This window comes from Thunnus thynnus, chromosome 24 (genome assembly GCF_963924715.1).
Source record: "Thunnus thynnus chromosome 24, fThuThy2.1, whole genome shotgun sequence".
In the NCBI taxonomy this organism is placed as follows: Eukaryota; Metazoa; Chordata; class Actinopteri; order Scombriformes; family Scombridae; genus Thunnus; species Thunnus thynnus.
Window position 1 is genome coordinate 10097094 of NC_089540.1, and position 14301 is coordinate 10111394.

Consider the following 14301-nt stretch of genomic DNA (forward strand, 5'->3'; position numbering starts at 1 on the left):
TTTCTCTGCAGTCGGGCCGGCCTCAAGCTGCAAATTGAGTGATATGAGCGGACCTCTGTGCTGCTCAGCTGCTCCTCCACACTGAGAGGTCACCCCCCCCCCCCCCCCACCCCCCACTCCACTCCTCTGGAAGTGTTCCAGCATGACTGATATGAAAACCGGGAGACCTCAGTGCAGACACCCTGGAGCGTCTCCAATGGCCAGGTGGAGAAAAGGATATAAAAGAAACATGCTTTGGTCCTCACACAGCAACCAAATAACCAACACTGCCTTGCATTAAAGCTGCATTGATCAATATTTTTTCATAAACAATAGATCACATGACTATTTAGTGTGACAGATTTTGCTCTAATAGATACTTATGCTGTTCCCCTCAGCTATAAGGCGCTTTTTAGCCTCTTTTAGCTTGTTTTGGTTTTCCAGCCCGCAAACTTGGCTCCCACAAACTTAGTTTCCAGCAGCAGCAGCAGCAGCAGGCATCGATATGCTACCTGCACACCGAACAGCAGGCCGGCAAAGTAAGCAACTAGCCAATGAAAATGCTAGTAATTAGCATTTTAATGTTTTGCAAGTTTTGCTTAGACGGGACATATCATGCTTTTTGTGATTTTCCGTCATTTTTTTTTATACTGTTTTGATGTCAGATGTCTATGTTAAAACTTGAGGTGTTGGAGAAAAAGCCAGGGCTGCATAATGGGCCACTATAAGATAGTCTTTTGAACTGTAAAATCATGCAAAGATATTCCAGTAGAGCTCCAGAATATAAATATAGACCTGGAAATGTGCATGATATGTCCCCCTTTAAAATTCAGTTTGGAACAGGGCACCTGGTGACTGGGGAAGCCAAGCAGCTTGACCAAACCCTGCTTTATAGAAAATCTGCACTTTGTAAAAGGGTTATTATGTTCATAGAGTGTGGGACAAGCATGTAATAATTGTTTCAGTGTTTGTGTGAAAGTATGTGTACCCCGAACAGAAGTATTTGACACAGGATTGACCAGTGGAAACCACACATTTTTCTCCCCTAAAGAAACAGTTTAAGATGCTTCCTGCAGCTCTCAGCCAGTCTCCTAAACTCACAAAGATCCATCCTTAGAGTGAAATTTAAAGCAGTTAAATTGAGGAGATTGTCCAGAGCCACAGGCTGTATGAAGCTGTTGAAGATGAAGATGAAGATGTTTAGTATCTACTGTATACTGCTCAGTGTCGGCGCTTCCACCTTCATTCCTACTTTACCACTGCTGTTTGTATGTGTGGAGAAAATGTTGGCATGATTTTCAAGATGCTTCCTCATCTATTATTTGAGGAGTATTTATTATTTAGCCTTTATATGTCCTACAGTATGCTATGACAGACTTGGCTCATTTTTCATTTTGAACATCTGCCTAGCATGTAGCATGAACACTGTGCTTTACGATACTGATTAATATTTCATTTTTTAAATGTCAAGTAATAAATACCACCCAATACCTCCCAATGGGATTACATTATTTCTTATATATTATACTGTAATTGACATCTGACAATAGATGTGTGGAGACGGTTGGCTTGCTCTGATGTCTTTCCAGTCACGTGTCTTTATTGTAGTTGTAATTATAACAGAAGCCTGATATGAGTACAAACAGATTACTGTAATCTGACTGCACTCACAGTAATCAGATTACATGTTGTTTCAGCTGAGAGTACATCTGTTCAGTGTGTGTCAGCCTGTGCTTCCCCTTCGTCCTGGGAGACGCAGAGTGTTGACAGAAAAAGGGAACAGCTCGAGTGGCTTATTCATATCTGGTTTTCCTATCACACACACACACACATACTGCACACACACGCCCGCACACTCCGGTGAAACCAGAGCGTCTCACATGCTTTGGGTTGTTTTGGCAGAATACAACATTCTTCTGCTCCTGGAAACGGCTGACGCTGCTACGGTTGGGAGTTCAACTCCCTGCCCGGCTCAATGGCACGGTCGCTGCCAAGGTTAGCGGTTCACTTCCGTCCCTCCTGCGTATTATCATCGTATTATTATCATGGCATTCAGCCCACCTGTAAATGAGCTGTTGTAGAAACCACTGACAAAACACGTTCCAGTGAAATCCCGGCTTCACGCCTGCTGAACCCCTGCAGAAACACAACCGCTGAAGGCTGCACTTCCTTGTTTACTGTTACAGTGGGAGTGTATGTGTGTGTGTGCATGTAATTTGAGGACTATTTGTCACTCTTGGGTTCTTGGATACACGTCCAAACACTTGGATAGGATGAGGATATTTTGAGCGTCCATTTAAAGGCAATATGAAGTTTTGTGTGTGTGTGCTTCAGTTGTAGTTATGGTGTACATTACATCACCAAAGTGACGAGCAGGGCTGGATTAACCTGTTAACTGTCAATCAGACTCGGAGACAAACGTTTGAAATGATTTAAAGTTTATTTGAAAAGCTGTAGGAGGCTCATGCAGCTTGCCCTCATGTACTGTACATTGTTTTGCACAAGTCCTCATTTCCCCGAATCTCTCTAACAGAGTTGGTCAGTGCCAAGTTGGCATGATCCATAGAGCCACAAATTCATGGGAAATGCATTAGTTTGAAACAAACTAGAATTATCCTTTTTAAGATTAGGTGAAAATGGGGTGCTCTAGTTGGTTATGGCGCTGACTGCAATGCCCCCAGTTTGTGTCCAGCAGGAGGACTTTGTTGTAAGTCATTTCCAATGTGTCTCTCCCCTCATTTCCTTCCATCTCTCTGCTGTCTGCTATCTAACCAAGGTGAAAAATGCCACCAAGCACCCCAAAAATACATTTGTATTTATGTACCGACGATAGCTGCGCCGTAGCTGTCATGCGCCTCCCCAGAAATGTAACTACACGTTGGGGATATAATGCTTAAAAGACCAGTGTGTAAGATTTAGGGGCATGTAGCAGTGAGGTGGCGGATTGCAACCAAATGAATACCCCTCCCCTTCCAAGGGTGTAGGAGAACCTACGATGGCAGCAAAACAAACAAAAAAATGCTTAAGGCCTTTTCTAGAGCCAGTGTTTGGTTTGTCCGTTCTGGGCTACTGTAGAAACATGGCGGTGCAACATGGCGGGCTCCGTGGAAGAGGACCTACTCCCTATGTAGATATAAAGGGGTCATTCTAAAGTAATGAAAACACAACGGGATTATACGCTGATTAAAACATGCTTATGAATATTATATTCTATTTTTGCTAAATCCGTCCCACTAGATGCCACTAAATTCTTCACTCTAAACCCCTCCTCCGAATAGATAGATGTTCCTCAGACCCAAAGGAACAGAGCTGGGGCTGTTCTAGAGGGAATCTGACCTGCAACAGGCCAGCAACCTCCTATTATGGGTCTGGGAGCAGCCTAAAGCAGGAGAGAGAGCAATGAGAACAAAGAAGGAGGAGGAGGAGAGAAAGGGGAGTATGGACAGACAAGCAAACAAACTATAAAAAGAAGTGGTTGGATAGGAGTGAGGAGGGGGAGAAGAAAAAAAAAAAAAAAGAAACTTTCCTGACTCATCCTGGTTTCACCCTGGCGCCCAACCAGAGATCCCCCACAACAACACTGCAGCTTTTTTCTCTTTTTCTTTCTTCTCTTTCCTCCCCTCTGCTCTCTTCCCTCTATATCCTTACACACAAACACACATAATGCCTACCCACACTAACACACACACACACACACACCATGTGCATCTAGAATTAAGCCAAAATTTTCATGATATTGTTTTTATGGGGTTACTGACTTGTCGTCTTTGCCTCTCTTGTTTGTACTGTCCTTAATCATATGTGTTTTCATGTTAATCACGTATCCTGCATTCAATTTGTGTTAATCACATATCTTGCACTGAATAAAGGGGGGTTGGGGGGGGGGGGACCACACTGGACCTTTTAAGGAGATACCGCATGAGGACAGGAAGAAATAGTGATGTTGTTTGTTTTCTCAGACAAGTTTCTGGTGCCTTTGGAGATTTTTCAGAGTGAAGATAACATGAAGAAGGGAAAAAAAAAAAAAAAAAAAACGAGCTGAAACGAGGCTCAGTTATCTTTTCAGTAGAAGACATCGGCTCATATGCAGGAAAAACATCTCCTCTACAAAACAACAGAAATATAGTGACCTCGCAGAACTATCCCATATTCGGTAATGAATCAAGGCAAACCTTCACTACGCGGCTCAAAGCACAAAGCGAATGAAATAATGTAAATACTGTTACTGTGGGGAATACAATCAAATCACGATATGGTTTGATCACATTTGATACATCCATTTAGTGTTGGTACTATTAAGATGAGAAATCCAGCGCTGACTGCCAATTAACAGTCAACCTGGTACTTTTTATGGCCCCTGAGCGTCTGGGGCCACGGGGCAGTTGCCTGCTTTGCTCAATTGTTAATCCAGCGTTGGTGGTTATTAGTGTTTTTGATTTCTAAATTGAACAAGCAGCATGTTTGCTAATGAGTAGCAGGAAAAATAATGAATGAAACATCATAACGTTTGAAATATACCATTAAGTGGCAAATGAATGTGTCACCGCTATATTAATAGCAAACTAAGAGTCTCTAACTAATAGTAGCTTCTTAAAATGACCACATACTGTATGCAGCGCGATGCAGATGAAAGCAGCTTGTTGTGTTATTGACATTGACCTATTTTTTTCCTCACTCTGCCTCCCCGAGCCACACGCAGCCACACACTAATAGATTCCTTTTTTCTTTCTTTTTAAAGCTTGTTTTTGCGCAATTTCTGCTCTGCTAAACTCTAGCGGAGTGCAGAGGAGCAGTTCGAGTCAGACTCAGTTGTAAGGACGTGTAACTGTGAGGTCAGCAGCATCATTTTTTTTATATTGACAGAAATCTACAGGATTTGGGATTGTGATGTCTTGTTGTCATGCAGGTAGAAAGTCACCAAACTCCCTTTTTAAAATCTAGCAGTCTTGCTTTTTTTTCTTTACTTTCCTCTGCAAGGAGCAATCACTGTGAAACACTGTGAAGTCAAACACTGTGTGCTATCCGAGCTGCAATAATTATTTTCATTATTGATGAAGCTATCAGTTATTTTATCCATTAATCTTTACAATCTATGTCTTTCAGTTCCTTATTTTATCTGACTGACTGTCCAAAATTACAAATGCCTTTAATTTACTGCATTAATGAAACAGAGAAAAGGAGCAAAATCGCCCATTTGAGAAGCTTCACTCAGCAACTGTTTTCTTAATGTACGACATAAACAATGTATTAACAATTGATTCATTTTCTTTCAACTGATCAATAAAGCTCCATACCGCTTGTAAACTGCCAAATGTTACGGCAGATTAACAATTAAAATGTAAAAGAGAAATGTAATTAACTCTTTAAATGATAAAAAACCTGCTAAATTAGATTAAATTTCTAATTTCAATAGCTTGTTATGATTTTAAATATTTAAAAGTTTTTGCTGTTTTGAATCACTAGACTAGTTCTGTAGCTGTGTGTCATCAATTTTGTCCTGAATTGCTTTTAGTCTTCATGCAAGAATCCTTAATATTATTAGTATGCCTGAAATTACACTGTCTTTACTGGGGCTTGAAAATATGAATATACTTAAAATGTTAAAATCCTCATCTGGTCTTCTGGTAGGACGGAAATTACTTGATTTACTTTTACTTTTTATTTTATTATTCTTATTGTTTTTTAAAGGGGTCTAATTGATTCAACTTTCAGGCTTATTTTTATTATTATGCTGAAATTTCAATACAGTCCTTTAATAAATGTTCTACTTTGGGGGGAAAAAAAATAAATTGTCAGATGTATTTATAGAAATCGGGCACAAAATATTGGTGAAAAAAAAAATTCAGTGTCACTGTTGGCTTCATCGAAATGTAAACGTGTGTAATGCAGTGTACAGTTTTACAGTCTCAGAGCTCTTGAACTGGTGACGTGAGCTTGTGTTGCTCTACTAAAAAAGGCAACATTTCAGTCTGAGCGAGAGACAGACAGTGTGAGAGAGAGAGAGAGAGAGAGAGAGAGAGAGAGAGAGCGGTGCGTGGTTAATTGGCAGGGAAGCTTCACACACTCATCGATCAAAGTGTGTGTGTGTGTGTGAGTTTCACAGCAGATGGTGACAGTGCATGAGTCAGTGTGTGTGTGTGTGACGTCCAGTCGACATCATGCATACCCCTCCTCCTTTGCCAAACATACATACGTGCACACACAGGCGTACGTACTTGTATTTATAGCATTTCTACTGTGTGTGTGTGTGTGTGTGTGTGTGTGTGTGCGTACCAGCACACTCTGTTTTATGTTACTGACTACTTGTAAAAACATATATATCTGTGTGTGTCTGTGTGTGGGATATCTCACTGTTAGGCAGGTGGAAATCTTTGTGTGTGTTTCCTGTTCATTGATGCGTAAAGGTGCAATCTGGATGTCTGACTGAGAGGACCTGCCTCACCATTAACACACACACACACACACACACACACACACTATTAACACTGATACACACCTCATCTCACACAGTTAAACAGTGTTATTTCAGGTCTATTTCTGTTGTCTGTCTCTATCACACAGCTCTATTTAAGGACCAAACCACTTTTAAAAAAAAATACAGTGTTCACTTTGTATTTGTCTGGTGATGTTCAACTGTCGTAAAGAGACAAAACCCGGCAATGACTGATGAAATAACACCCCGCTGGGATGGGAATCATTTCCCTTGAGGCAGCACAATAACTCTAATTATGATATTATTATGTTTGAGTTGTTGTTCGATCATCGGGACGCTGATTCCCATGTGAGCCTCGTATTCTTGTATTCATTTCAGCCCCTCGTACTGTACATATTTTGGGCTACTGCAAGGCTGAAAATGATAGCAAAGTATGAGTAGAAAAATTGGTTAGACCCACTTGTCCTCATACTGTATGTGATGATGCTATTACAGTAGAAAGCAAAAAAGGATCTAAAGAATCTGATTTAAACAGGAGCCGGTTGCATCCGCTGTTTGTAAATTCAAAAATAGCCTAATTACAACGTCAGTGTTTACTAAGTGGAGATTTACATATCACTAGATTAAAACCACACCACACACAGTAGTTCTTGCATAGAAATGAGTTGATAGTAAATATTTATATCTACTAACTGCCAGGTGGAACATATTTGGAGTGCGATTGATGTATTTTACATGCAAACTTAGAAAATATCAAAGAATACTTAAGTCAATTCAAGAAACCATAGCTAGTGTATCTGAGACCTGCTCAACTGTGAGAAGGGTGTGGATTTCGACTTGAACGGATATGAATTCAGTTACATGAATAGGGAGAACAAAAAATGAGGTGTGGCTCTGTATGTGCATGAAAGCCTCATTTATAAGGTAGTGGAAAACATGACGACTACTATTGATGATGGATTACCTTAGAAATCTACATGGAAAAAAAAAAGAAAAATGTATTTGTTGGCTGTGTTTATGTAGAGCACTTGGATATAACATTGAAATATTTAAGGATAGTGTGAAAGTTTGCCAAAACTTATCAGAAGGTTACGTTCATTTGTGGGGGATTTCAATATAGACCTGTTCAAATTGCACAAAATGATTGAGTTTATTGATGAAATGTATAGTATGAGTCTATATCCAATTATCACTAAGCCAAGAATAATAATATCACACTGTGCCACTCTAATAGACTGATATATTTACATATAATATGGATAATGATATAGTGAGCAGGCTACTAATGAGTGATATCAGTGACCGTTTGTTTTTGTGATTTATGACCATGATTATTGGGAGGAGAAGGATGGCAATAAAATTACATACAGGAGAGTGAGAACAGCCGAATTCATAAATACATTTAGAAGTGAATTAATATCACAAAACTAGAGGGAAAAAAATATATGAATGAGATGACAAAGCCTAGAAACATTTCTAAAAATATTTAAATCATTATGACAAAAACTGTCCAATAAAACAATGCAGCAGGAAGTAAAATTATACGGGTATGCTGTGGATCACAAAGGGATCATATAATGACTGCAAAAAAAAGACTAGCCTGTATAGAGAATTCATAAAATATACAACTAGGCAGAAAATAGAGAAGATACAAAAATAAGTTAAATAATATTATGAGGATATGGAAGAAGGAATATTTTAACAAAATATTAGAGAATAACAAAAAACAATATCAAGGGCATATGGAGTGTTTTTAATTACATTATTAGAAATAGATCAACAAACACAAGTTACCCTGAATATTTTATTGGCAATGATTAAGACTATAAACAATATGAATGATGTGGTTACTGGGTTTAACAGATTTTTTTTTGTAAGTGTGGGACCAAAGTTGGCAGAAGAAATCAATGATTCACAGCCAAAAGAAGGAGGAAGGATGTTGAGGATTATAGAGATAGAAGTCCAAGCTCAATTTCTCTGAGAGAGCTGTAGAAGAAAAGGAAATTATTGACATTGTTTTAGCAAGTGTAAGAATAAAATGTCTACTGACTGGAATGAAATTGAGTCATGAAAGTCATTGATTGTATTGTAAACCCACAAACTTACATCTGAAGGTCGCACAGTTTCATTGCGGAGCATAAATTGTAGACGGACAGTAGGGTATCAGTAGGGATTCAGAACAAACAGATCAACATCTATGGCATTAATGGAGTTAATAGAAGGAATAACCAGTTGTATAGATAATAAGAAGTATGCAGTGGGAGTATTAATAGATTTTAAAAAAGCATTTGATACTATGGATCATGATATAGTACTCAATAAAATGGAAAGGGGTCAGTATTAGGCTCTAAATTGTTCATTTATTTTGTATATGATTGACATCTGTAAGGTATCAAGAATAGCGAAATTTGTTTTATTTGCAGACGACACCATTATTTTCTGTTCTGGGCAAAATAAGCAGCAGGTGGTCACGATAGAAATGAGTCAATTAAAAATGTGGTTTGACAAATTATCATTAAATTTGAACAAAACTCATTTTGTTTGGATATTGTAAAATAAAAACACAAGTTCAAGTGATGATAGGCAATGTTCATGTATAAAAATAAGTTTCTGGGTGTGATATTAGACCATAAAAACTGTTGTAAACTTCTTTTAAGATATGTGCAGGCAGAGTTGGCAGAGAGCGTTGCAGTTCTGGGAAAAACAAGACAGATTCTGGATCATAAAGCTTTGTACACTCTGTATTGTTTACTTGTATCTGAATTACTGTGTGGAGGTGTGGGGTAAGGCGTACAAAAGCACCTTACAATCATTATGCATACTACAAAAAAGAGCCATAAGGATAGTAAACAATGTAGGACATCATGACCACACTAACAAGCTGTTTTTAAAGTCACATTCTTTGAAGTTCATGGATCTGGCGGAATTTAAGACGGCACAAACAATGTACAAAGCAAGAAATAATTTAGTCCCTGGCAACAGACGAAAAATGTTCCTTAGACGGAGAGGAGGGTTATAACTCGAGAGGAAAACATTGCGGTCACATCAATCTTAAAAGTATGTGTGTTTCAATTTGTGGGGTGACTTTGTGGAGCGGTCTGGATGAAGAAATCAATCAGAGGAAAAATATCACACGGTTTGAAAAGACGACCAAAAAACAATTTTTATGGGGTACAGCAACGAGGAAAGGGAATGTAACGCTCGTTAATGGTGATGTTGTTACTGGTTTTCTTTTTTCTCACATTCTTGACTTGGTGGACACACAGTTTGACTAGACAAGCATGTTGCTTCTTCTTTCTCCTTTTCGGACATGAAATATTTATGTTGCTTATTGAGAGTCTATTGTATTTGCTCATTGTTAATTTTATTGGTTAGTTTCATTTTAGTTATACTTATATATATATATTTTATGTTCAAACACCAAACACACCAAACCTTAAATCACACATCTTAATGCCAATAATGTTTAGATTAAAGGACCAAATAACTACAGTTAGCTTAGCATAATTTGATATTTCCCTCTCACTGTAAACTGTATGAATACTACTAATTCTAAAACACACATAATCGTCCAGATATGCAGATATAAATAAAACAAAGTCAGACATACATTCACAAAGTATTAGCAGTTCACTTAATTTGGTCTTTTGGCCCCTAATACTGTTATTTTTGGAAGTTATGTTTCAGCTCGTGATGCTTCAGTGACTTTGTGTTTACACAGTTCGTTGCTCCTTTTTGGACAGCGCTGCAGATGTTTCCTAGCAACCGGTTTGCACATTACTAACTAGCTGGGACTTTTCTTAAGTTTTAATGGTGCAACCTGATTTAGTAAATCACTAGTTTGGAAGAACTTTACACACAAACATAGTGATGGATTTATGAAGAGCTGGTAACAACACAATAATTTTTATGTTTTTTGATGGAATGACAGATAAACATTTCCTGGAGTCTTTCATACATGGAGTTAACATTGCTGGCTCCATCTGTCTGTTAATGTAATGGCTTTTGGGCTTTTATACATAGTTGTCTGTTACATAAACAGTCTTTTATGGCTCTGCTCATACAGGACCTGTACCGAAAGAGGTGCAATGCTTACATGAGGTGTAAAATAGTGATATGAAGGAATAAGAGTGTTTTCAGTGATGGATTTTAAAACGTATGTTGCAGTTTAAGTATGAAGAAGATTGGACTTGACATACATTTTAATATCTCTGCATATTTAAGCTTGTGCTGCTGTAGTCTTTGAGGGAATTTAATTCCAACTTGAGCACATTTTCATGCTGAAGTGTCTGAAAGGATTGTGAGACTGACAATACTTCAGGTGTATTTCATGGTATTGATGAGAGAGCTCAGCCGTAAAACTGTTGTACTCCGTGGTGAAGTATAATACCCTGCCTTTCAGCAGCAGCTGTTGGGCTTCACAAAGGTTTTAAGGTTGGGCTTTTGTTACTTTCTTTAGGCCTTGTATGTTTTTGTGGCGTGTTTTCTGGTACTGACAAGTGTCTCACGGTTTCACATTCAGCCGTGGTTGTTGCTGCTTTCTTTTCCCACCTCAGCTCCACCCTCTTTGTCCAAATTAGGATTGTGTCGCTTCAACAGCTGTCAAAGATTGTGGCGTGTGGTGAACCCTAACACCAAGCTTCAACATGATGTGACAGACGCTTCATGTTTTTGTAGTCTAAGTATTATCGGAAGTTGCACATATTGAGCAAAAAAACTCAGAAGGACTAGAGTTTAGAATACTACATAATCTTAAATCAGTTTAATTTTATTCTCTGTCACCTTTTCTCCCCAGAACCGAGCTTCTCGCTGAACCTTGAGCCCATCTTGAACCCCCAGATGACTGCTGAACCCACAGAGCTGGCTTGTCATGTGACCAACATCACACACTTCCCACCGGGGAGCCGACTGGGTGTGACCTGGGAGCACACCACACTTCCTGGTACATTTACTTTACTGGTCATTAATGTGTTCTTTAAAGACCAGAAGTTATTGAGAAAGTTGTCGTATAGACGTTGTCTTCAATCTGTCCAATCACCTGCAGGTATAGGGGATGATCCTCAGACCTCGCATCCCATCGGCACTTTGGACGGCCAGGGCAACCTGTTGCCAGGGGCGATGTATTCTGACAGGCTGAAGAGTGGTGTGATGTCACTGAGCAGAGTCCAGCCCAACACATTCAAACTGCGATTCCTCCGCACACAGGTAGTAAAATGGACAGACATTTTAGCCTGAACAGGAGTCATTTTAGGACAAGATGTCATTATTTGTTGAAGTTCAAGCAGCAGTTGAACTTCAGTGTCAAACATTGACTATTAGCAACTCCAATTTCTTGGTACAGGAGTTAAAAAAACATTAATTAGGCTTTAATGCTTACTGAAAATGTCCTGATATAAGAACATAGTGTTGTGTTGATCACTGACTCATATTCTCTCTCTGTCTGTAGGAGATCGACATGGGCGAGTATGTTTGTGCCGTGTCAGCTTGGAGCGTCAGCAGCCAGGGTGACATGGTGAAGACCGTCGAGCACAGTAGCTCCCCGCTGACTGTACGATGGGATACCAAACGTATGGAAGCTTTATTTATCTGCCCTCCTGTCATCAATACTCTTCTGTTCTGCTTTCTTCTGCTTGGTGGATTAAATTTTAATTAATAGAAAAATAATTCTAATTGGGGAATCCAAAAAAGCAAATGCACCTATTTGTATATTTATTCCATGTCAGAAAGAGGGAAAGGGACTAATCTAAAAACCTGATGTAGACTTTGGAACAACTTGATGTGTGTTTTGTGTATAAAATGCTCAAAAAAGTGAAAAATGCCTGTTTATAATTTCGTTGAGTTCATGGTGACATCTTTAAATCAATCAATCAACAGTCCAACCGTATCAAACCCTCAAATTTGAGAAGCTACAACCAGTAAATATGTGGCGTTTATCTTATAAAATCCAAACGATAATTCGATAATCAAAATAGTTGCTGATTAATTTTCTGTCATTTGACGTTGGACCTCCATTTGTTGATGCCAGAACCGAACTTAACTTTGTTTCCCCAACACATGACCCTTAAAGTGATGTGACTCATTGATAGAAAAACACATTCAAGCAACAGAGTCACAGTAAAGTTTTGTTTCAAATATTACATTAAATCACTGCAGCAGTTTGCTTTTAAACTTGTGGACTTTGTGAGAGATTGCATCCAGATAAAAATACTAGACAGATCTAAAACAAAGCCAAATAAATAGTTTTCAACATTTACTTTTTTGGTATCTTAACATTTATCTCGAAACTCCAGGTCGTGTTCTGTAATGTATTTTGGGAAGAAATATAGAAAAATGGAAACATCAACTGACATTCACGATTTAAAAAACTGTGATGCACTGGCTTCCTGTCATCTAGGCTGTTGAGTTTTATGAATAAGCCCCAGACTTCACAGAAAAATTCCTCAACATAACAACAGACCTCTTGTTGTCTCCGCCTCTCTTATTCTCAACACACGCACACACACTTCCTCTCTATTTCAAGCCCACATGCTGAACTTGGTGCCCTCAATTTAGCTAATTGAGCCATGATGTAACTACATTTCTGCATCAGTGTGTGAGTCTGCTTTGAATCAGAATCAGTTCATGGTGCTTATCTCTTCCTGTCGGGGATTTCCCCCCTCGCTCGCTCTGGTGGGCTGAATGATGTCCTTCTTGAAGTTGATTGAACGATAAATCGATCGACTGGTGGTCTTTCCAGGTCCGACTCTAAACGTCGTGGCCAAACGCATCCGTGAAGCTTCGGCGGGCGGGGCTACCTTTGAGATGAGCTGCGCCGTGACCACTGAGAACATCGGGGAGGCGGGCTACTCGGTGCTCATCCAATCGCAGGAGAGTCTGGAGAGCAACGTGAGAACCATCATGACTCTCAGCCCCGACAACGTCGTGCAGCACGGAGGAGCCACTGACCCCAACAGGAGGTAAATACCTGGTTACATACACTCAAACTCAAAACTTTTAAATGACGGACTAGACTCTGCAGTTTATTTTCAAATATATGCATCTCTCTCTCTCTGTCCGTTTACACAGAGACAGTCTGGTTCTGACAAAGTCTGGTCCGGCAGAGTTTCGGTTCCGTCTGTCAGGTGTCCAGTTGTCCGATCGAGGTTTCTACTGGTGCGACATCACCGCGTGGACAAAACAGCAGCCAGGACAAACATGGACCAAAGCCACCAACTCCGAGTCTAACAAAGTCAGGATCGACTTTCAAGAAAATGGTGAGTCCGTGTGTGTGTTCGGTGTTCATCCGTCCACATTGAGTGTCAGAAGTATTTTAGTCTATCGTGAAAGATGAAAACATTGCTCCCAGTTGTGAACTGGGAATTCAGTGAGATGGACGAACATCTGGAGGTAAACGTCCTATTTGCTTTTCAATCATTTGAAGATTTTACCTTGTGAGACAGCTGGATTCACGAGATTACGACATCACGAGATCCAGTGTCCTATGAGGATTCTTGCGTGATCTCGTGATCTTGCAAATCCAGCTGCCTCACAAGGTAACACGTCAATGGACGATGATAGACAGATGGTTCATCCAATCACCTGCCAAGTATTTTCTGAAAGCGCCTGCCCTTTTCCAAACAGTTTCCAAAGATGACTTCTCAGATGGTTCTGTTTAACAAACCATCTGGCACGTCAGGTCAGTAATGTTTGGCCAGTCACTTAATTGGACAATCAAGTGATATTTCCAACACTTAGATGGGTGTGACACTCTCACAAGACAGCATAAATAACTTTTGGAGAGAAAAGCTACAAGTCCCAAAGAGCATCGCATTAAAAAAACATCCACTCAGCGAGCTTCAGATTCCTTTTCTGCACTTCTAATTGATGCAATAAGACACATGTGTTTGACA

General features: G+C 39.5%; 1 protein-coding gene across 1 annotated transcript in view; it reads left to right on the plus strand.

Annotated features, from left to right (window-relative positions):
* Positions 1-14301, plus strand: part of ptgfrnb (prostaglandin F2 receptor inhibitor b) — a 75022-nt gene that overhangs the window by 28879 nt on the left and 31842 nt on the right. Inside the window, exons 6-10 of the mRNA XM_067583732.1 lie at positions 11208-11354; positions 11457-11617; positions 11859-11979; positions 13149-13368; positions 13478-13665. Coding sequence (XP_067439833.1) covers positions 11208-11354; positions 11457-11617; positions 11859-11979; positions 13149-13368; positions 13478-13665 — 837 coding nt within the window. The remainder of the gene's footprint in view (positions 1-11207; positions 11355-11456; positions 11618-11858; positions 11980-13148; positions 13369-13477; positions 13666-14301) is intronic.